Raw genomic sequence first — 24,861 nt, forward strand, 5'->3', positions numbered from 1 at the left:
ACCATCCAATGTCTATGTTGTGCTGTACAAAAATACAGACCGTTCACCCTCTAAAGTCCCTGGGCTTGTATCTCCCTCCATGAGCTTTACTTCAATCTGCTGCTTTGCTTTGTCCTTCTAATTGACCAGATTCCTTGGAAGGACGCGCATGGCGAAACTGGCTCAGGCGGCCCCTCCATTGCAAAGAGGTCAGGAAGCTGCACCAATGAATGAAAATCAGGAGAAAGGCACAAAAAGCAGACATAGGGTTTCACGCAGCAGCTCAACACTTGTGCAGCTGCAGCTGCCCAGAAGACAAAGATCAAGGCCAGGTGGGATTAATTTTGTGTAGCATCCTGCACCTACAAATACACAAGGCCTTCTCTGGTCCTCTGCCACCAAGCTGGGCAGAAAGAGTGGCCAACACTCACACTCCAGGCACGGTTGCAGCTGTAACCAAAATACCAACATGCTGAGTTTTAAGGTTGTGTATGGCAGGTGGCACGTCATGGAGTTGTCATGTCTCATCCCAGTGAACTTCCAAGGACCCTTTCTCCTGGTCTTTAAAGGAAGGCCTCAGAGTTAGATCTACACAAGGGTGTAATGCCTTCCTCTGAATCATTCTGCACCTCACACTGTTTGGCTCTACATCTACGGAACATGAGAAAGAAATGAGAGAGTGGAAGGGTTTCTGCTAACTTGAGAAACACCTTCAGACACCCACTCTCAACTGCAAAATGCAAGACTCGGCCTGGTGAGGCAGCTGATGCAGGGACAGAGCAGGGACCATCAGCTACAGAGAACTTTCCGTAGTCCAAGCCACAGAGCTGCTGGCCTGCGCTCACTGGCTCTGTGCTCCAACCCTCTCTCCTCCACCTCTTTGCCTCAAAAGACCTTGGCCTTTGGGAACTACTTACTACTTCGCATTTATTCAGCACCTACAGCAAAAGGGACCCCTTTCCTGGTAGGTTCTAAGGATCTGCTGATATCTACATGATTAATAAAAGGATGTTTTATTTGCTTGACACGTGGGTTTACTTCTTTGCCTGCAATGTTTTTGCCTGTACTTGGTTTTGAAGTGTACTTGACTGTACTTTCTTGCTCAAGGATTATATGGCAATCCTGGCATCAATGAAATCTGCAATGGCTGATCTTTGACCCTGGAAGAAAGGATTTAAGAGCTTAAAGACCCCATGTCCTTACGTGAAACTTGAGTTCTGGAAAAGCTATAAACAGGCAAGGAATCTTCCAGCCCTAGTATGGAGAAGCTTTCACCTTCCATTATTATTATTATTACTATTATTATTATTACTATTATTATTATTATTATTATTATTATTATTATTATTATGTTAGTCCTGGGAGGGAGATTGCCTTCAAGACCTTCCTCAACAGCATTTATCAGAAAAGCAAAGCCTGAAAGCCAGAGGTAAGACGATACTCACTCTCTTGCACAGTAAAACGCAGGACCTGGGGATATGCACAGACCCTTGAACACGAGCTCCAGCCTGAAATAACGCAGAGCTACAAATCCCACAGGAGACCCTACAGCAATGTCAGCATCCTGAGGAGGAACGGTTTCACGCTGCACATAAACTGACTTGGTGAACAACAACTTCTGTGCATATTTGGAACTATTTTTTATTTTTCATTTTATTGAAACAAACAAACATCAATCAGCAAATATTCCCAGCTGCGCAGCTAATGTCTGAATGCAATTTCGGTTCAATGGGGACTTTGGATATACAAGCTTTTTAAATCATATAAATGTAGAGATAGGGAATTGAGTGGCTGCCAACCTGGCCTTACTCAACTGTTCCTTGGGAGCAGTTTGCTAGACAAAGAGATCTTTTTTTTGACTGGAATTTAGGACAATAGACCTTACTGATCGAGGTGTTTTAATTCGTTCTCCTTCTCCCCCCAAATACTAATTTGTATCACTTAGAGATTGAAAGAAGTTTTTCTGTTCTCTTTTTCCCAACATACACAAGTTTTGCAGCAGTACCAGAACACTAAGCACAACATGCTCCCTTCCTTCTCCTGTGACTTTACACTACTCTACAGAGAAGAGTCGGAGGAATGTTCAGAGGTCCCAGTGCGCAATCACAAAGGGATGAAGATGGAAAGTATGTGATTGCTCCAATATTTAGCTCATTAAAGACTCTGTTTATGATCTAGTGCATTAATCCAAAACAGCTTTAATTGCAAAGCTTAAAGGTAAGCATACGTCCTTTTTATTTCCTCTCAACACAGTAGCAGATTTAACGTATTTGAGAAACTTCAATGTTTCTATAGGTAGAAATTGTGTATAGAAACTTTCTAGATGTAGAAACCATACTGTCCTCATCAACTAGGAATTAAATTTATAGAAGTCTAATTATCAATATTGTTTAAATGCACAAGATAATAATCCAAATAATAAGCAGCAGAAATCAGTTGGGAGGTTGGACATGGTTTAAATACACAGTTATTTGCTAAAGAATAAAAAAGGAAGCTACTCCACAGTATCTTCCCCAAGACTACCGGACTCGCATGTCTCACTGACAGTAACGCATCCCTGCTGGAACAGAGTGGGATTCAAGGCTGGGTTAAGCTTGAATGCGCTTCACGCACAGAAACCAAAGCACATGGCGATCTGTTGGCTTGCACAGCACTACCTGCCCCAGTAAGAGCTAGACTGAGCCCACAGGCACTGACCTCATCAGCATCTCTTCTTCTTACACGACTGACATTTTCATTCGCAGGTTTCAGAACATGGAGTCATGGAGTGATTTAGGGTAGGAGGCACACCAGGAGGGTATCTGATCCAAACCCTGGCTCCGAGTAGGGCTAACTTCAAAGCTAGATCATGTTTCCTCAACAAGTTGTTTTTGAGAAGTTTCAGAGAGGGACTTTCAGCAAAACCAATTATTTCACATGTTTCTTCAAATACATTTAGATTAATGACAAAGAGCAAACAACACTGGTCTCCCAGGTGCAACTTATGACAAATGATGGTTAATAAAGCTATTACATTGACATTGGATCTAACTTATGTGACTGGGATAAAGAACGAAGTGAAAAAGAATTTGGGAACAATGAGCATTTGCCCTTTCAAGTTCTTCAGATCTTTCCACTATCAACAAACATGTCAGACTTGCTCACAAAAGGGTCTGATCTACCCCTGCACTTCAGGCTCTCAACTGCCACCACGACAGTTGTCCATGGGAGCACTACAGACGTGAGACCTGAGACCTCACACCCTGCCATTAACCGTCACGCTATTTAGCCTCATACGTACTGATGTGCTGCACAATACTTTTTTTTTTTCCATCACAGTTTGCTTTTTTAACCCTGGGCAATTACAGGGGTGGGCGAGAGCTACACTAAAAGCAGTGTCTTTATGGTTATAGCATCAAGGGCTCCAGAGTTAGGCACTATCAGTTGATGCTGTCTGTGCAAGCTTTGCTTGGACCTTTGGTGCTGACGTGTCACAGTCCAGTCCTTTAGCTACATGACCACCTACTCCTTTGGATGGGGTTTCAGTAGCAGCAAGGCCTTTTTGACGCTGCTGCCTTTTTCAGTCCCACAATAAAACTTTTCAAACCTTTTGGAGATTTTCAATGGCACTCACCAGAGGAACAGACCCAGCACTATGTTTTGTAATGTAGGCAGCTGGCTAAAAGACGGAAAACCTGACGCAAGCAAAACTGCAACATCCATTCATGTGTTACTACAGCGAGGAGAACTCCCACAGAGGAGAGCTTCAGCCCAGTGGAAAAGCTTCCACCAGACCAACCAAAGCTTCCTACCAACGACAAGACGCAAACCCACAGGAAGCCCACGTTCATTTAGTTCTAGGGCTACCTTATTTCCAGAAGACTCTAAGTCCAAGGCAAGCACAGCTCCTGCTGGACCACTGAAGATACCTGTTCCTCACGTAACTCCTCTTTCATCTGCTGCAAAAGCCGAAAGTGTGCCGGAAAAGAAATAAGAGACTTCACAAAAAAGCAAGTGCAGCAAATGCACCTGAATGTTGCCACTGGGAATTAGCAACCACCCTTGTCTCAGACTCAGACTCCCAGCAGGATGCTAGGCAACCTGCTTCAAACACAATTTTTTATTTTTATTTATTTATTTTACATTTGTTCATTAATAATTTTCTTTCATTTTACTGGAGCCTGGCCTGACAATCCGGAGTCTGATGTGCAGAAAAGCTGGGTACTCACAGCTGTAACAGAGGTCAAAACAGCTGGGGTTTGAGCAAGAGTAACGCTCAACTCCCTTAAAAAGGATCTCAAATCTGATGAATTTCAGTTTTGGAATCCCAAATGAGTCACTAGCTCTTACACCAGCTTCTCCAGCCTGTCTGCACTGCCTGCAGACGGGGAACTGCTGCACTTCCACAGCACCGAGATGAAGCGCAAGCGACCTTACTGCCTGCCAGGCACCTGGTGCTGTTATGATGAGCACTCAGAAAAACTGGTGAGAACGCTCATAATTCTGGATTCAGAGCAGGTTTTGAACAGTAGGCAATAAACAGCTCTGGGCCATGCACGGAACTAAAGGTTAAAATAAATTACTGAATAGCTGCTCATCGGCTCAGCTCTTTCTGTTACGTGCATTGCAATAAGATAGCAGGGGGAGAAACAATGGATGTAGCTACAAGAAGATTTTAATTCCAATCATCCTTGGAGGTGAAATCCCTCGGTCGTCCTCAGTAACTGTGGCTTGGTTTACACAGTGGAGCTCTGAAGTGTATGAGCTGAATTCATTTCAGATGAAAGTGAACTGGGAGACGTGCTCCAGGAGTGCGCCTAATGTGCCTCAACAAATTTAGTAAATCTAATGAGATTAAAAAACAATGCAGAAGTGAGGCAAATTAGTGAGACATTAACTTCTGGAATACTCTAAATCTGGGATACTTGGCTTTACAATTTCACTCTTTTCTAACAATTCTTATTACGTAGAAGATCTACATAACGGCGAATTGTCTCTCAAATTGCTGCTCTGAGTAAGAAGCAGATGATGCCTCAGCCACCGATGTGAATGGAAGTGTCTATATTCTGCACATCTGCCCCTGTGTTTTAGCTCTGTGGAAGTGCAAATTTAACCCAGATGGACTTGACGCAGTAAGAATATCCCCTAAGTAGAAATGCAACATTCCTCTCTGACATTTTGGATCACGAGCTTGACTTTGTAGGAAAAAGACAATTACCCCACTGCCACACAAGCACGCCTTTTTGACTCTTTCGCTTCAGCGATGAGCGTCGCTCTCTTCACACGAGATCCACGTTCAGTAGTTTCAAAACTGCTGCTTATGCAAGACCGAATATCTCTCTCTCCCCTTTTATTTTAAACAGATTTGGTTTGTGGCAGGAGTTGTGACGACTGCACTGAACTCGGGCTACAATCCCACTGAGAGCGTTTCTTAACTTTCAGAATATATTATTTGGCTCACAGAAGGAATTCTGTGCTTTCAGTTGGAAGGTGGGGAGACCCATGTATGTGATTTGAGCATGTTTGGACCATACACAGGATGCATTCGGATGAGTGCTTTTCTACAATAAAATACAACGTTTCGGAGTATTTTAAAAATTATGACAACAGTTTGCATATGGAAGTATAAACAAAATGGCCTGTTATCTCTCGGAAAGTAACTTCACTCAAGAGTCAATCAGGTTCATATGAAAGTCAAATTGAAAAAGAAATGCTGATCTCTAAACCACACACACCTATATAAAATGTTTAAGGTTGCTGGCAAATGCACGTTTCATCCATAACCACAGTTTTGTAGCCCAGTATTTGGTTAGTGACTGTCCCTAACGTACTCGCTCCCTATCTTGCACTGAGACAGACTCCGAGAATCATTAACCTCCTGAAGATAACAGCTCAATGTCCCCTGTGACCCTTTGCCACAAGGCACAATTAGGGCCCCGATTCCACAGCTGGGGAGAAGTGCTGTGTTCTCCGGCCGCTGACGCCGCCGCGGCTGCGCTGCCTGCCCTGCCAAGGGGCACTGCCCTGGGAGCCCCCTCGCTCCACCGCCTTTGATCCTAGCAACCTGGCAAACCAAGACAAACAAAATCAACAGCAAAAGGAACAAGGGCTCCCTAATTCAGAAAACCTGACCAAACCATGACGGGGCTGGGTTTTACATTTAGTGCCCCTGAACCGCAGACCTAGAGCATTAACTTTCCGTCAGACAGGGAGAAGAGGCACCCAAGAGCTGAATTCACATCGTCCCTTCCTGCTGCCCCTGTGACAACAGCTGGCTCCCCCAGGAGCGGGGCCTGGTGCTTTAGTCAATGAGCCGACACATGAGGTTTGTCCAAGGAGAGGAAGGAGCCTCTCCCGCAGAAAGGGCTTTTCTCTGGGCAGCAGAACAATGCATTCCGTTTGCACCCGCCCTTCCAGGGCTCTGGGCTTTCTCAGCAGCCTGGGAAGTATGTGACACTAACCATGCTATGAAGGCCAGTGCTTCTATTTCTTCTTTTTCTACAGCGGAATATGAGCCTTCCAGGAGACCCAATGCCACTGTCAATTCGCAGTCCCACAGCACAGGACACGGCAGCTTTTCTGTCTGTCTCAGTGTGCCATTAAAAGAGCTCGCCAAAACATTTTAAAGGAACTTGGTGGAAAGCGCAAAGCAGATACATTTCTTCAAAAGGATTTACGAAAGCCTTATCTCCCATGTCCCCTTTAGTAAGAAAAGGTGTGGGACTGGAAACAAAACAACTAAGTAACTATTTGAATAATATCTGATCTTTAAAGTTATTTAAAGTTGTTTATAAAAGCGGATCGCCTCGCTAATCCAACTCATCATTTCAGTTTGAACTGTCTTTAGAAGATCATAAACTCATTTCAGACATTGTAAATACTTTTCTGCTAACTACCTATTTTAAGTGTTTCTTACCAGAGCCTTCGGCCTTTGGTGTGTTTTTGAGAGCTCATCAAAGGAAAATACAATAATATTGTCAGATTTTTTGCATCAGTGTACAGATGGGCTAAAAGCTGCAAAAGAAGTAGGGTACGAGCCACAGGGACGTAAAAAGCAGACTCTTCCAGATGGTGAAAATTTTTGCACGTTGCAGGACGGTACCCAGATCTGTAATTCAACAGAGTGCAAAAGGTCCCGGTTGCACTTGAACCAGTCCACAGAACATGTGTTTAACCTGCTCTCTGTAGCCAGAAAATTCATGATTACGGTCCCACAAACAGCATCAATGCATTCGCACCACTTTTCTAAACAGGCAAGAGAACTAAAGCATGGTGAGAACAGAAAGTTCTGTCCCATCTTCTGCCAGACATCAAGAATGATTTCTCTGTCTATGAATCTCAAACTCCCAAGGCTAGTAAAGGATCCTAGCAACTAATTTTGAGAAATACTTAACTTAATTTCTGACACTGTAAATAAAGGGTTAAGTAAAGTGAGGAATTCTCTACACCATCCCGAGTACAGCATCGTATTAGCTCTCAGGTTCTGAAGATAGTCCGCAATTTATTAGTATAAAATGCTGCCAAAAATGTTACGTGAAATTAAAGGCGACGCTGAAATGCAAAGCAGACCATGAAGAGGAACAGGAACCAGGGGAGAAAGAGCAAATGATGAAGAATGCACATTGTTATTAAAATGGCAAAATATCTAGTCTCATTTTGCGGATAAGCTGCTAGTGCTGTTGCTCCCTTGCAGGCTGCTCAAATGAACAGTGCTGCTGCCAGCTTGTGTAACAGGGAAACGACGTATGTGCTGACTGGCAATCCAGACAGTCCGTGCACTCCAGGCCTGATGATTGATCATACGGTAAATTTAAAGGATAAGTGTGCTTTGTGCATTAAGTACATTTTTCTCAATGCTGTTCTATTAGTAATAATGAGAAATGCTCAAGTACCTTCACCAGTGAAATACTCAAAATCACAGCAGCAGTTAGCTCTAAAAGCATTTATTTGCTTCCCTGAAAGCCGAATCGGAGAAAAATAAGATTTTCATCAAGCCAGGCAGTTGTTTCAACTGTGAAAATGTATACTCGATGAATTACCTTGTCTGCAACTTAAAGGCACACAGTGAAGTACCCAATAGCCAGTGCTTTCTAAAGCGTTTTAAGGGTAATTGAGTATCCTTCCCAAAGAGGCACTCTCCATCCTCTTTTTCAGCAGAAGATTTCTATCGAGCTTACACGTAAAATGCAGGAAATGCTTGAAACAAACCAAAGCATGACATACATGTTGCCTCAAACTCTGACTTCAGCCTTTGGCATAAGCTTCCTGAAAAGATGGCTGCCAGTGTAAACACACATCAGAGTAACAACTGTCACCACTAGATTAAAGGAATTAAAAAAGAAAAAGTGGAAGATTAAAATACCTTTCAAATCTTATTAAGAATTGTTTATGTGTTCTTTCTTTAAAAGTGTTGTACGGCAAATGTTGTGTGTCCTACTTCTATCCTCCATTAGGAGCTGTTTAAACATGGAAATCAACTTTGTCATCTTGTTCCTTTCCAGCACTTTCTAAAATCCAAACATAATTGTCTTGACAGCCTGAATGCTGCTGTCAAGCTCGTCAGTTCCTGTGCCATGTACCGATCTGTTACCTGGCTTGACTGCTTTCATTACCGCCCGCGATGACTTCAGCACGGCTTCGTAGATAGCCCTCTGGTCAGGAGTGAACTTGCCGTTTGCAGGGAAGGTGCAGGTGATGTCGGAGCCATAGCAGTAATACTCTCCCCCCATATCGAACAGGCTAAAAAGGAAAGAGAGGGGGAAGAAATGAAAATTTAATTCCAAAGAAATAGTAGATGAGAAGACACTTCTCTTGCTCTGCATTTTGGCAGTTGCCCATATAATCACCACTCGAATGCTGTTCCTAAGTCAAACGAGACGACAGTCCCCTGGCAGAAGGGTATCTGCATTGCATACAGCTTAAATGGACACCCTTATGGGCTGTGCTGGTCCTGGATGGAAACACCAAGAGAACGCACGAAGGAAGATAAAAAGTAGATGAGGAATCCACTTCAAGCTCTTCCGCTCCAGCTTCTAGTACCTCTTCTCAGAAGAAAAGATGTCCTTTTTTTCTTTCCTGAGAAAAGCTAGCACCACATAAAGGGTCTAACCTCAAAACTTAACAGAGAAATGTTAACTGAATTATGGCCTTTTGTATCTAAGTGTCAGAACACATCTGATGGTTTCAATAAAACGTCCCCAATAAAGGTTGACTGCCCCTGCTCACAACATAAACTTTCCTTTAAGACAAACAGGGATTAAAGAAACAAGGATTATGGGAAGATCCAACCAGAAAAGAACATTTAGTACAGTTTTCTGCATCAGAGGTAGAAGAAAAAAAATATGAAGTGCTTTCTTTTATGGGGACAAAAAAACAGGTTTACCCCTTGAGAAGCATAGTTATTCTACACATGAACCAGTAATTCGCCCGGCATTGCTCAGCTGCCAGAAATCAATCTCCAAGAAGAGCAAGTGGGTGTCTACCTATGAGAACCAGGTTAGACATTTGCAATACTATGCTTCTTAAGCCTACCTGATAAGGCACTGCACTGGTTCCAGCAGGCTTAAAAATCAGCAAATAACCATTTGGACCAAACAATACTTGAGCAAATACCCCCACCCCCCCACCCCCAGTTCATCATATATTGATTACAAGAAGGCACATTTTGCATCTAAGACTTTGGTCTTGACACATAGTATCTGCATGACCTCCTGATTTCTTAGGTAATGAATCAGAGTTGAAATCTGCTAATTTAAGCCTTCTTCCAACCACCTCAAACAACTGTATGAGACTCTTATCATCATAAAAAAAATGTAATTTTCCTTCACTGTGTTTGAAAACCTTGGAGTTGTCTTCCTCTTGCTTCTGCTTCACAGCAGGGTCAGTCAGACAGTGCAAGCAGAATGAAGGCCATTCCACTGGGGCACCCTCTCTGCCATCGAGCCCTAATTACAGCAATAATTGGGAAAATCATGCAGCATAGCTCTGTCCCCAGAAGCATACATGACTATGTAAAGATAAGTACAAGCTACCACAAAAAGTGCTAGAGCGCTCAGCTGTAAATGTTCTCCATTTCCAACGTAACTGCCACTGAAAGCAACGGACAGTAAGTAACCAAAGGCAATCGTGGTAAAGGTAAATAATATTCCAACAGGGCTGGGACTCCTCTAGCTGCACTGTGTACACAGACACATACTCATAAAGATTCACGCCAAGAAATTTTAAAACCCACCCTATGATTTCCTCCGTGAACGTGCTTGCAGTGAGTGCCAGCCCTACACCTACTGGAACTTGGGGAGCAAACCCCACGGGTTACAGCTACTGGAACTTGGGGAGCAAACCCCACGGGTTACAGCTACTGGAACTTGGGGAGCAAACCCCACGGGTTACAGTCACTGGAACTTGGGGAGCAAACCCCATGGGTTACAGGCGCGGAACTGCCCAAGGCTGATAGCTACAGGAGCAAACTCCTGAGGGGAATGCTACGGAGAGGACCGCAAAGTGATGCATGTACACGCAGAACTAATACAAACACTATATACGTTCACTTAAATATGAAATACAGTATGTTAAACCAGAAAGTTGCTAATTGAAAAAAGATACACAATAGACAGTAAATGTCAGACCCACAGGGTAAAAAAAACTACGATTTGACACCAACATAGCAACTGTAAGCCAGCCTGGCCAAACCTCAGAGGCAGAAACCCCATCAACACTGCCTAAGTTTTGATTTTATGGTTAGACTCGCTCCTAAAAATAACTAATGACACACAGAGAAAATCTAAGGATAGGGAAAACTAGTTGCAGCAATGAAGAATCCTGCAAGAAGCTGCTACATTCTCTAACGCGCCAACAAGAGATTTCAGATTAGTTATAAATCTTTCAGCTTGTCCTGCCAGAACCCTGCCAAAATCACAAAGCAAGGTCCACGGTGTGGGTGGGATCTGCAGCAGTTTTGTGGCCTCACTCTGTAGCATTCACAAGTGCAAGTGTCCACTCGGCATGGGGACAGTGAAGCTGGAAACAACGACATCCAGATGCGCTGCCCATGTCCACTGGAAGTGCCATGCTTTCTATGTTTTACCTGGAGAATACAAAGTCTGAATTTACCACAGGCAAAATTCTAGCCATGTCTTTAAGCTCGCAATTATCAGCATGTTCTCAATCCCATTCCTCACTCGGTGGTTGCTGAATATTTTTTTGAGTTACTGGAGCACTGAGTAATGGAACAAAACTATCACAAAGCCGTCGGAACACCAAAACAAGGCTCACAAACTAGGAAGCACCATTTGTTCAGGTTTCTTGGCTTCCAGACAAGAGGAGACATGAGGGAAGATGATCTTTCCAATTCCACCTGGGAGCACAATGCACCATCCAGCCTGCATGCTTCAGTGAAAAAGCATCCAAACCAAAGTGTACCGTTGGGAGATATTTTGGCTCTTATTGGGAATTCTCGTCCATTTAACTTCAGTTGGGAACATATCCATTAGCTAAAATGTTGCCCAAGACATGGAAACAGCCCAAATATTGTAGTTATCCTGAGGAAATAATGGGAGCCCAAGAAGATCCCAGTTCCATATCTTTGCTTGCCAGGCAAAATAAGTGCTGAAGCACATTTAAGTCAAATAAAATGCACGTGAGCTACTATCTTCTCCTGTTAACTAACTGGAAAAAGTTTCTAAAAGCAGGTTCCTTAAATCCTAGTTCCTTAGAAAAAATACATTTATTTTACCCCGAAATTAGAAGGTAACTGCTAATAAAAGAGATATTATTAATGTATTTTAGTACGTTCTCAATTGCATGTACAAGATGCCTGGTCATGCAGTCTCACAAGGGTCATGTACAGAAACAACTACTTCATGTTGATTGGGCTGTATAAAATGTAGCAACATTTAATTAAAAAATTAAATGCATAAATGCAAATAGGCCTTATAGACATCTTGGATCTACAGCTTACCTTTTAAGAACCATTTAATGTAGAGTAACATATGCAATAATATAATATAGTATCTCCAAACTCTGTTGCATTTGCCTTTTAGATAAATTAAGTGCTACACATCTAGCAGACCGTATCCGTTGTCTATAACAAAACTTAATTGTGAATTCAGTCTTCTGTTGCACGAAGAAAAATCTCATTAAAGAACAACCCTTTCCCTGCTCCTTTTTCAGCAAGGGTGCAATTGCTAATTGCCAACTGCAATGACTGCAGAGACGAGGCGCCCGGGAGGGGACGGCGGCCAGAGGAGGAGTGTCGCTGGTGGTAGAGGGGCGCGCGCTTCTGTGTCAAAGTTCTCACTGATTTAGCTTGAAGCTGATGAAGTCGTCTATTGCACAGCTCAATCTCTTTCAAAACCTTCGGAGAGAGAAGCTAATCTTGCTTTGCATCACTTTGTTGGGAGCAAAAAGCAACGAAAGCCTACCTGGCTTCATTTCAGGGTGAAAAGTGCATGGTATATATAAAGCAGATTCAACAGGCAGAAGACCTGAGCACTCTCTAAAAATTCCATGTTACCGTTTCAATTTGTTTTCTGGAATTAGTAAGAACCTACACCACAAGTAAAAGACACATAGCAAAAATATTGCAAACTCCTTCTTGGAAGCATGGGCATAGCTCTCCTAAGGGAGGCTTCACTTCTGAGTGTATATATATAATCTCTCCTCCCAAACATATTGCAAAATACTGTAAACGTTATTAACTAAAACTGAACAATGCAAAGTATGAGAAAAAATCAGATAACCTGTCAGTTGCTCTACGGACAGAACGACTTCTTACATATCATGAATAAAACGTTAGCCAACAGCAGCAAAAAAAAGTTGCCTTCTGCATCTGTTTTATAGAAGTCGCCTTCAAAGATGACTAGGAGCATTTCATCCCTTGCACAGGGCAAAGGTGTGACACCACAACCTGGAATCATTTTGTACACAAAAGGGTACCAAGCGGACAAGCAGCAGAAACGCGTGTCCCTGTGCCCTGAGCAGGAAGGATGGGCTGGGGGTGCCCCTCCTCCCTGGAGCTTCTCAGCTGGGGGTTCCGCGCCCCGCGCAGCCAGCCATGGCCGGCCTTTGGGGAACGTATCGCGAGTCCTGGCCATGGGACAGTGAATGCAGGCTTGTCAGTCAGCACTTAACTGAACGCGGCACAACACGATGCTCTGCTCCCCTCCTGTCCCTCGGAAACAACACGCATGAGTAAGACGTGGCTGTTATTACTTTCGCAGAATGTTGGCACTGCAAAATGCAAACTTATAGTTACAGTTTTGGCTTTCAAGCCCAGAAAACGAATACGCATTTTGATATCGATTTTAGCTTTCTTAACCTCTGACTGTGAAGCATCACAGAACACTTTGCGTAACATTTTATGTTTGAAAACTGTGGACTATAAATAGCCGTGGTTCCTTTCTCCATAAAGGCACCGTATACCATTTTTTAAAAAAGAAAGCATCATCTTCCTCTAAGCATGTGTTTTACTTTTATAGGCTTGCTGACACTTTTATTGTCAAATAATTTGAAACTGCCAGGCAATGAAGCAAATTACGGCCAATATCACAATGGGAAGCAATCCTTTATTTGGGATATCTGAGCCATGTGTATGAATCGTTCGGATCCAACCACCAGCCCAGCCCACAGACAAGCGCTCGCAGGCTCTTCTCGGGAAGCCTCCAGCGACTCCCAAAGCCAACACGTAAAGCTGTCACCCTCCTGCCTCACAGAGCAGCTTGCGCTGTACGCTCAGAGCTGGAGCTCCTCACCACTGTTATAAAAACAAATTATTCTGCAGTCATTAATGCCGCAGAGCAATGACCGTGGTGAAACCCAGGTGATTTCCTCCTGGTGCAACCCACTCGGTCACCGGGCTGGACCGAGTGTCACCTGCCTGAACCCACGTGCCCTCTCCAGCTCCTCTTCTCGTGACAAAACCCTCCCGTCCCCGAGTGGGTTTGCCAGAGTAGGAATTAGAAAACTGGTATCGCCATATCTGCCGTGCCCTCCTCATACCTCTGGTTAAAGGCAAACGGGAATGAATTCTGGTGCACTTTACTCAGTGACGTTGACTGAGGTTTTAGGGTTTGAGCCATTATTAACCAACATACCTATGAGCAGCCACACAGATGAACTGGTGCCAGCCCAGTCCTGGGACAGCAGGAATAAAGGCACACACAACCTTTTCCTCCTCTTATTGCAGTAAGAGCAAGTCACCCCAGCTGGAGATTTTATTCTGTGGGTCTTGCCGTACTTTGCTCCAAGGTCACAGAGAGCGCTCTGTGCTTGACACTGCATGCAGCAATTAAATCTTTAAGTACTCACACACCAACAAAATCCAACCATTTGTTTGGTTAAACACGTTTAAGGCAACTTCAAGCTTATGAGGAACTAGGTATCAGCATTTCTATGAGACACATCTTTGGGAACATGCCAAGTGATTTGGAAATAGGGTGGTTTTATAGCAGACCACAAGAATGAATTATAGTAAATGATATCACAAGTAAGAAAATGGAGAGTTAAATGACACACACTTTTTCATCCATTGCATCCTGACTAGCCAAGAGTTATCAGTTAGAAAAGCAACCCCGAGTTAAGATAACACCGCAAACCCCAACAGGGAACTGGACCAGCACAGTGGGAAGTCCTGCCGTGCCCAGGAAGGGGTTTGTTAGGAGGTGCCCTGCTGTGACCAGCTTCCATCCAACATGGGACAGAAAGCGCTTGTGCTGGCTCTGTCTTGAAGCCAGGCTTGGCTCGCTGATTTCAGGACAGCTTTTTGTTGTCAGCACCCCTGGAGTCAAGAGTAACCTTAGAAAAATGCTAGAGAGTATTTTTTTGTGTAGGAAACGGTGTTCTTAAACAAAAACCACCATCAAGTTTTTGTTTAAGCTTCCCGTTCAGAAGCAGATCCTGTAGCCCACACAGGTAACACCATTACAGACACCGAACGGCTATGTGAGTATTCTTCACCCAGCTGTCACTTACATAACTGTGTGGCCCCACTTTTTTTGTGTTTGTCCTCAGCCGTGTCTTTTCATCTTGTCTACCTTCTCCCTGGCTTTCCCACCTTTGCTCCTCTTGCAGCACTGTCTCACTTAAGGCTTTCCCAGACTATTATAGATAATGGGAGGCTTGTCTCAACGTTCTCTCACAGAAGATGACAAGATATGCCACTAAGCTTTGCTCAGATAGGAAAAGGAGGAAAAAATAAAATAAAATGTGTCTACAGTGAATTTTGAGTGAGAGAGGACTGCATGCCAGTACCTCCACAATGCCAACAACAGAGACTTCAGTGGCTGTAGCAAGAACATACTAAAGTTTGAGCTGGCTGGGTTAAAAAAAAAAGGGAAAAAGAAAGAAAAAAAAGAGAGAGCAACCAAACAAAAAAACCTTCTCCAGTCGTTTGTGCCCTGCACTGCCCAGGGTTTCCTCGCACAGTGAGATGCAGAGATGCTCCCAGCAGCAGGGCAGCGGCGTGGGGCAGCAGGAGGGTGCGCAGCTCTGCCCGCCCCCCAGGGAAGGGTGCCGCTGCTCTGCCGTCCGTCCCCACTGCCAGGGAAACACGGTTCCTCACCCAGGAACTGCGTGTGCAACTGGCCTCTCTCACAGCGATTTGAGCCAAGCAGAAGAACTTCAGATCCATTTATCTTGCCAGATACAAAGTCTCAATCTCATTGAAATCACCAAATGAGCTGCACGTAAGAGCTGGTTCAGTAAACACCTACTTATTCTAGTAAGATTTTATGTGCTATTTTCACACAAAGGTTAAGAAATCCCTTGTTTACAGTATTTATCTCTTTAAGAAATCTAAGACAACAGCCTTAAGCTTCCACACTAAATAACCAATTTCCATGATCAAGTATAACCCCTCTTCCACTCCCACGCAGTTTGCATTTTTGCCTTACTAAAAATGTTAAGTTTGCAAGAGCAAAGAGCCAAAAACCTTTTGATTGGCTTGTTCACAGCTAAGTTTGCCCCGAGTGCCATCTCCCAGTGTTTCTGCTCAGCAGAGGGATGTCTCCAGTGCACACGAATAGAGACCTGGGAACCCCGAGCTGACGTTGCTGGGCAGGCGGCGGCAGAGGCTGCACACGGAGCGGGAGGCAGAGCCAGGGCCGCCTGCTACCACTGCTGCTGGCCCACGCAGGCCATACCCCAGAGACCAACACAGTCCCGGGTGAGGTTCTGACAAAAGGGCTACCTGCTTGACTTGTCTTTTTGCTGAATGGGTGATTTTTTTCTGGCTTTATTATCCTAATTATTATCCATCTTTAATTGGCATATTTAATAAGCACCAGCACTCTCTTTAGCAGAGACAATTCTCTGTGGAAAAGTGAACCTGACAGAGATGGCGGCAAACCCAAGTCTTGGCCAGACATCTGGCTCAGAAGCAAACACAAAGGGTGTGCTGGAGACTACCTGTACCTTCCCTCTGAGCCGTGCTGTGGTTTAAAAGTCAGGCAGACTCCCCCTAAAATGGCATTTTGACCTAAACAATTGAGTTCTCCACACCAAGAGCAAGGAGAAAGACACTGCTACTGAAATCCATCCAAGATAAGCAACGTGCATCAACAGTACTTCTGTCATACTTTATGTGCTTCTGTATTAAGAAAGACCACCATAAAAAAAGGATTACATTAAACGGCATTTATAAATGATCAATATTAAATCAACAGATATTAAAAAATACTATGTTTTACCCTGCTTGTTTTCTTTAGAGAGATGAACACCCAAGTCAAATCAGCCCAACAGCAGCCAAAGCAACTCCACGCGCTCAGGTCCTTTCAGACAATGCTGGGAATGCTAAGCTACAACTACGACAGATAAAACTCATGTGACAATTAAAAGGACATTTCACATACACTATAGAGAGCATAAAATTAAGAGACCATAACACAGTACTTAAAGGAAAGTTAAAATTTGTTCCAGCAAACACGCTCTTAATACGTAGCAACCTCTGCTTTGGTTAAAAGGCTTACACATTTCTGACAGTTGGCAGCCTCATCGCCTGGATTAACCAGCACTAACAGAACACATATTCAATTACAGCAAAATTATTGTTAATTCTAGCAAATATATTTTTCTATTTTTAATCAAATTCAATTTTTCTAGATTAGCATAAAATTAATATAGTCTATAGGTACAACAAAAGGAAAAATACCTACACTTGATGAAAATAGTGTATATTAATCAAACCAGAGGAATCAAGCCAAAGGAATTACTTCAGAAATGGACAGCCAGTTGGTTTTGCAATTAACCAGTAAGTACTAGCAATGTACTTCATATTATTATTAGAAACAAAACCATAACTAACAACAAGTTGTTTCAAAATTGCACACTGAAAGGTTAAAGCTAACCATAATTTTTGCATATTATTACAGCACCAAACTTCAAAATGCATAAAAAAATGCATGAGGCCAAATGAAAATACTAGTCTCACCCACATAAAATAGTTGAGCATTTACATCTGACACATTAATATCCTGGGATCTTAAAAGCAGTGCTTTCAAGAAGTAATAAATACAGTATTTTGTTCCGTAGGATAAATTGTTTTACTAGCAGACAATGAAGTACTTGGGGTGGAAGAGGGAGGACTTCTATTATCTGATGCAAAAAGATTGGTCAGTTCCTGTTGTTTAATGCAACATTGCCCCCACCTGGACAAATGAATTTTGGTTTATAGATTGGCATTAGAATCATAAAACTTGATAAAACACAGTGTAAATTCCAGAAAAGCAGCAAACCTAGATCACCTTTTGTAGTATACTTTTTTCAAGCTCGCCGAAGCCTTTTAGTTGACTTCTTGAAAGTCTTCTCAACGTTTTCCTGAAATAAATGATAGCCACTCCCTACCCATAAAAAGTCTTTTTTTATTATACACTTACTCTTTCCTGCAAAAGAGAGAATAGTGCATTTTCTACAAAGAATACTGTGTAATATTAAGATAAATATGCTGGTAATGGTTTCAATGCCATATGTATACCGCATATGCACATTGTGTGTGTTTACATAAAAGATAAATGCGCATAACTTATACAAAGAATGACCAATCTTCTGATTGTAGAAAACCATAAATAAAATTAGCAAAGTAACTTCTCTTATACCTAATAGAAGGCTTAACCTTCACGAATAACCGTGAACAACTGCATCTGTCCAGTCCTCGCAATAGGCAACTTTCCTTTGCAATATTCTTCACCTTGGAGTGACCAACAGCTCCAGGAAGCCTGAAAACTCTCCTTTGTCTCCTTTGAGTAATTAAAAGATAAAAAGCCCTGAACACCCAGTCCCTTCCCTCTCTGTTTCATCCAGAACAACCTTTCGCAAACACCTGTACTTGCAGTAAAGAAGAACTCCCTAGCACGAACAAAGCTTCTGAAATGACAAGAGGAGGAGCGCACAAAGTTAAATAGGATCTGCTGACAGCGCCAGAAGCTATAATAAAAAAAATATTAAAAGGTCCATCCAAGTGCCCAATGGAAGGAAAGCAGCCCAAGTTTAACACAGGTTGAGTGGAATGCGCACTATCCGCACAAAGGCAGTGCTCCCAGAAGGCTGCCGTGCCCAGTACAACACCGTACCCACACCAACGCAGGGCACAGCCACCATCCCCTTCCAGCCAGCGCTCATTTTAGTGCCCCCTGGTGTCAGGATTATTCTGACACCTTAAATTTGCATTACAATATTAAGGAAAGAAATAGAAAAAAAAATATTCGTCAGAGTTAAATTATTCTGATGAAGTTTTTTTGCATCACTGGACTGCCTTCCATATCCCCAGCTCCAGTACTTGCCCAAGCAAACAGCAATAGCTGTTAACAGAGCCCGGCCATACTTCAGACACCTAACAGACGCGTTATGCTAAGATTGTACTTTCACGTAAAACAAACACAGGATGTGTTTCATTTGGTGACACTATCAAAGCTTCCCTAGTGCTTAAATTCTGGTACTTGGATGCAATAAAATGATTTGTAGGTAAAACTTGTTTTATTGCCATCACCAGCAGGTCGTGGAAACGGCCGTGAGCTTTTGCAGTAGGAACGTCTCGTTTCTCCAAGGACATGGTGCTCTTCCCAACGCTTCCACTGACATCCGTACGCTTAGATCTGAGCGTGTTGAAAGAAACCGTCAAATAAAATGAAAGACACCATCTGATGATCCAACCTGCTTCCATTTGAACTTCTAAAGTTGGTTTTATTTTATAAATAACAGATAGGCCCACTGTGAATACAAGGTTAATGGTCTCTCTCTGAGGTCCGCTGCGCTTCAGCAGCAGTCGATATTGTACTGCCTTATGTACGCTTTCACCCAAGCCCTCTTCATAAATTGCACTCTGGCTGTCACCACGGGGAGGACGAGCATCCCCACCAACTGCCCCTGCCCGCCGCTGGACCTGCCACGCCGGGGAGAGGAGACCACGCCACTCACCCGGCAGACCTTGGGTGACACTGGGACTTGGAAGGGTATTTCCAAATGTTAAAAATGCTAAGCGCTTCAGCAGAACAGACAACTATCTTCCGTATTTTGCAAAGCCAGAATGGACCAACTAACCCCCAAAAGTGTCACCAAGTGCATGAAGGTCAGTGAAGCTGCCCATAAAGGTTGCTCACTAAGTGCTCAGTTTTCACTGAAAAACATTTGTGAGATGCCACAGAAACACCAACGCCGGCAGCTTGAGACACCTGCAGAAAACGCTCAGGTAATAGTCACATCTATTTCACTGACATCTGGGGTCAGGCTCATTTTCTCACATTTCTATTATTTAAGTGCGGGCCTCATCCTGTACTATCAAGCTATTTTAAGATCACAGAAGCATTTTCTATTTGTCAAACGTTGCAGCAGCCCTGCTGATCAATCTCAATAAAACAATCAACTCCCGACGGGCTTTTGGCACGCAGCAACGCCAAGAATCCACAAAGGCAGCCTGCACAAGCCACCAGGCAGCAAACTGAACGCGAAACTATCATTTTCCTGAAAACCTTCTCAAAATCAAAATGTGAAGTACACACTTCAGGTCCAGCACCTCCGATGGTTCCTACACCAAACCACGGAAGCACAGAGGTGAGAAGGGACCTTTCCTTGCCCCAGCCTGCACCTGATCTACTTTGATGGCCAGTTTTCTCCTCCCTGAGAGCCATGGGGTGGCTCCGCACTGCTGCAGCGGTAAGGCAGGGCAGAAGACAGAAGGAAGGACCCAAGGCCATTTGCTTCCTTCACGTTTAGGAAAGCAGATGCCTCAGACGGCAGATGCTGGTTTGCTGAGACCAAGGCTTTTCGCAGAAACACAACGGCTTTGACTGGACTTTTCACGGATGCTGTTTCCCAGGGCCAACTCGTAACTTCCAGCCAAAGCCAGAAATCAGCTTGAGGAGAGCTGAACCCAGAGGTTTCCATCTGCCACGAGGGCTCTCTAACCACTGAACCCGTCTCTGTCCCCAGTGTGAACAAAAGCAACACAGCTGCAAAAAGTCAGAACGAGTGATGCAGGGGATGCCTTTCAATGGACAGGAGCCATTTCCTCTTGATTTTTCCACAGCAAGGAGTTGAATTTATTTGGGTTTTTTTCTTCTTGAGTAGCAACTTTCGATTCTACTCTCTGCCAAACTTTGGAAGACCTTTGGTTATCCAAACTGGAGGGGTTGGGAGGGTGGCTCAAGACCCCCTGGAAGATGTGGTTTGGTTGCTTTCTGGCTCTGGCCTTGGTGGAGGCCTCTCGTGTTCAGGGCAGGAGACTGCAAACTACAACAGGCACTTCTGCTTAGGACTCCACTTTCCGTACCACAAACCGTAGGCACAGCCTCACCAGAGAGCCAGCAGGCGCCGGGCACACCACCAGCCACACAGCTTGAGACAACGCAGCCCAGGGCTCAGCCCCAAGCCAAGCTCTCACGGGTTTAAGATGACAGAAGAAAATCCATATTTGTACGGTAGCCTGGCCGTACGCCACCACTGCCGGCCGTGAATCGCAACATTCTGAGTAGAAGATTTTATTTAAAGGTAATATCGAGCGAACGGGTGGAGTGGCCAGAATGGCGATTCAGGAGGAGGTCAGCCCACCCATCCATCTGCACGAGCTTTCTGACCATGGTGACAAGCCTCTCGCTTAGGAAAGGGTTTGGGTTAGACCACACAGATGTTATAGTACATTAATCATGTACATAAAACACTGACTTGCTGTTATTGCAATATTTACTTTTAATATCAATATCAGTTAAGTGCACGTACCTATTGAATACCTAAACTTCCCTAAAAATACCGATTTCTTTCTTTGTCAATCATAATGCTTTGTGTTAGTTAGCTATTTTGTTTTTAATATTTTATAGACTGAAAATGACATCCCTGCTTAGCAAGAGAGTGCATATTAACAGGAGTATCAGAAGTTCTCCTTATAGTCCTTGCCTTGCACTGAGGTCTTTTAGTGCAGAAGTTGTACTTGTAAAAACGTGGATTACAGTGCAATACCAGAGATGTAATTCCACACCAGTTTCTTACAGAAGCAATAAACCCATGAGAGGGAGATTAATTTTCAAAAATGAACATCATAAAACCAGGCTGTTCTAAACCTGCCACAGTTTTTGAAGGAGAAGTCAGAGTAATAGTCTTTAAAAAAAATAAAATGCAATAGCACAAGTATTTTTGCTCATGATCTCCTGTTGATACCACCAAACCCTTGTAACTTCTATTTTTAAAAGAGCAAACAATGCATTCACCTGAGCATTTCAAAGTAGCAAAGCATTAGTCTTCCAAATGTATTTTTTCTAATATTCAGGTGCTTTGTTGACTTATTTACTGACACTTACTGCACTCCGCTGCTTTGTACATAAAAAACCTGAGCAGCACATTTCTGCAAAACTCACGAATGTTATTCATACCCACTAAGTAACGTTAAGAAAAAGACATGAAATTCTACTTGAATAATTCAATAAAAATCACACCAAGTACCCAATCCCCGATTCTATTACATGCAAGTATAGGAATCGTTAAATTAGATTTATATCAAAACACTGGCAAAAGCAGAAATAGCCCTTAAAAGCCTTCTACCTCATTTTCACCGAAAGTCAGGCCATTTTTTCCCTATGTTCAGGGCTTCCTAAGATTATCCAACAGAGGGCTCCCAGTAGCTATTAAAAAGCTTAATTGAGAGCCAAATATAGCCCTCTAACACAGACACCCAGATGAGCACACTGTGGATTGAACAGCCCGCTGCGTGTGCACCTGTGCGCCCCGACCCCCCGGCGGAGGTTTGTCAAAGCCCCCGTGAAGCCACCGGGGCAGTGCCGGCTCCTCACCCGCACACTGCCAAAGGAGGTCGTGTTTGCCGGCTGGGTGCGGACAAGCCAGAGGGAGAGGCAAGGGCAGCGCCGGCAGTGCGGGTGGGTGCTCCTGCACAGAGCGTTTATTTGCTAAAGCCAATCTGCACCTGACAAACTTCATCTCATCAACACAAAGCGGCAACTGGACCGTTTCAGCAGGAGGATGTTGCAAAGTAGGTTAAGCCTTGTTCTCTTTGTGAGGTGGTCACAAAGTGGGGCTGCAGAACAGTGGTTCTGAAATGCTGAAGTGATCAATGTACTCGGTAGATTATGCCTTTCTGATGTTCAGATTTCTGAGGCTAATAAAACCCAATCATTTTTTTAAGATTTTGCCAATACAGCAGGAAATCTGAGTTTGCAAAGGGTCTCGGTATGTGCTTTTGGGGTTGCGGAAGGACTTCAGCCATCCCCTAAACCGTCCTCAGAGACTGGAAGTGAAAGGGTGCTATATACACCCTCTGCCCCGAGGTCTCCCAGTAATACTACTCCCCTCACCATTTAAAGGCCCAATTTTAAATTCAGAAGATGATGCATTGTGGCATATCTCCTCTCAGTACCATACGCTGAGAATTCCTGTAGGCTACACACTGTTTTTGGAAATTCAGTGGAATGCCCCGGCCAATACAGTGTCAGGTTGGTGTGTCCTGCCTGACGGAAAGAGCCTCCCAGCACATCAGCTACTCAAACACAATGTGATCGTAAGGCAAAGGCTATTGTCCTGCCTTAAACTAACCTCAGCATTTGATGGGTTTAATACGCTATTCACCACAGATGAAGATAATACATAAACTACTGTACAAGAGCTTTCAAAAAAGTTTTACAATATTAAAAAGAAATTACCTATCCATAATTCAGTAAGTTCATCCCGCAGCACCTGCAGATGTGCCCAGAACACCAGCCAACAAGGCATATTTTTTACTTCTGAGATTCAGTTTGTTTTCCATAACAGCTTTTGAGCTTACCTATGATAATGCTCATGTGCTTTCCTCCACACCCTTACGTTCAACTGTGAAGATACATACCTGCACCCTTTTTGCAGGTGCTACACAAGTAACCTAACAGATACCCTCTGCTGAATGTCGGTGAGTAACTCCTCCAAAAGTAACCCTGCACTTTTATAAATGTAGCCTTTTTGACCAAAGTCTTAGGAGTTGAAGCACAAAAGCTATATTCTGCTACACTATACACCACACAATTAGGTTTGTCTTTCAATTTATAGCAATGCATTTGGTGCTTTCATTCACTGCTTTTACCTGCAGCCATACTGCAAATACGTGGACATGAAATGCAAGTAGAGAAAAACTGATGCTATTTGCAACTGTATTATGGCAATGCTAAACTCTAAGCAAAATCTTTCAGAAGCACCCTGCCCTAACCTGAACTGAGATGAGTCTGGTCTCCTCACGCATTCAAACGTCTACTTCCAGGCTGGCGTGTCCAGGCACACGTAAGCTTTTGGAAGCTCTAATCCGCATTGCAATTTGATGCAGTTCTTCAAAAGCAGCCAACGCTCTCTCCATCCCCCACCCCGCCATGAGAGCTCAGCTTTGGGTCCGAGGGTCAAGAGCAAACGCAGATGCCAACGTTCTCAACTGCCCTCGTACTGAGAATACAGACATTTCTTATACTGAATTCCAAGTGCCTTTGGCACAGAAGTGTTTGAAAAGAATTTCTCTTTTCCCTTTCAATGGCGATGCAGGTATACACGGCCTCTGGAAGAAGCCTGACTAGTCTATTTTAGCCTGACATTCTATTTTAAAGATTTGGACTTTCATCATTACACAGTCATCATTTTACTGATTAAGTCCAAGAGTACATCCAAATGTATGTATGGGAACAGCAGTAGTGTAACAAAACTATGAAATGAACTCCAGTTCTTTACTTACCACAAGTCTCCGTCCTCAATAGTCTTATCATTCGGGGCTCCAGCATGGCCGTAGTGTAACACAGACGAGTTCTCCCCACTGAGAGGCGAAAAGAAAAATTAAGTACGATTAATTAAGAAGAACCATTAACATATACAACATGAGAAGGAACAAGGTAAATGTGTGACATTGTAAACATCAGTGTATTCATATATTAAGCACAAAATGTTGCAGTGTGTGAGACCTGCGGCAGGTCCTGCCCCGGCCCGGGCTGTACAGCACACCCTGCAGCTCGCCCAGCGGAAATGGGGCCAGAACGGGCACTTTGCTACTCTGGCCGCAAGATACGACATTTCTGCAGACGGAAGTCAGCACAGTTCATACAACACTTCCACGTCCATGACGGTGTTAAGGAAGCATTTATGCAAGAGTGATTTTTCAACCCATACCCATTTATTTCCTTCTGGACTTTCTTTAATTACTAAGTGACGTGTTTCCTAATGTGAGGTTAAATATTCTGAGGCATAAAAACCAAACTTCCACTGAAGTCACATCTGACATGCCTGAAACGCTCTAGGAGTCACTGTGACTGGAAAAAAATGAGCTGTGCAAGTTCCAGTTCACCTCTGGCAGGAGCATCGCCTGGCCTCTGCTGGAGCGGACACTCTGCTCGGGGCGTGCGCAGCACTCACCCTCGGCAGCAGGAACAGCCATGAGAACTGTCATTCTGTTTGTACCTCGGATTAAAA

At 43.7% G+C, this 24,861-nt stretch overlaps 1 protein-coding gene across 1 annotated transcript in view; it reads right to left on the reverse strand.

Moving 5' to 3' along the window:
- PEPD (peptidase D) overlaps positions 1–24,861 on the reverse strand; it is a 133,526-nt gene that overhangs the window by 26,558 nt on the left and 82,107 nt on the right. Inside the window, exons 11-12 of the mRNA XM_063334583.1 lie at positions 24,134–24,211; positions 8,549–8,697 (exon numbers count right to left, since the gene is read on the reverse strand). Of these exons, the coding sequence (XP_063190653.1) occupies positions 8,549–8,697; positions 24,134–24,211 (227 nt within the window). The remainder of the gene's footprint in view (positions 1–8,548; positions 8,698–24,133; positions 24,212–24,861) is intronic.

The sequence above is a fragment of the Chroicocephalus ridibundus genome, chromosome 4 (genome assembly GCF_963924245.1).
Source record: "Chroicocephalus ridibundus chromosome 4, bChrRid1.1, whole genome shotgun sequence".
NCBI classification, from domain to species: Eukaryota; Metazoa; Chordata; class Aves; order Charadriiformes; family Laridae; genus Chroicocephalus; species Chroicocephalus ridibundus.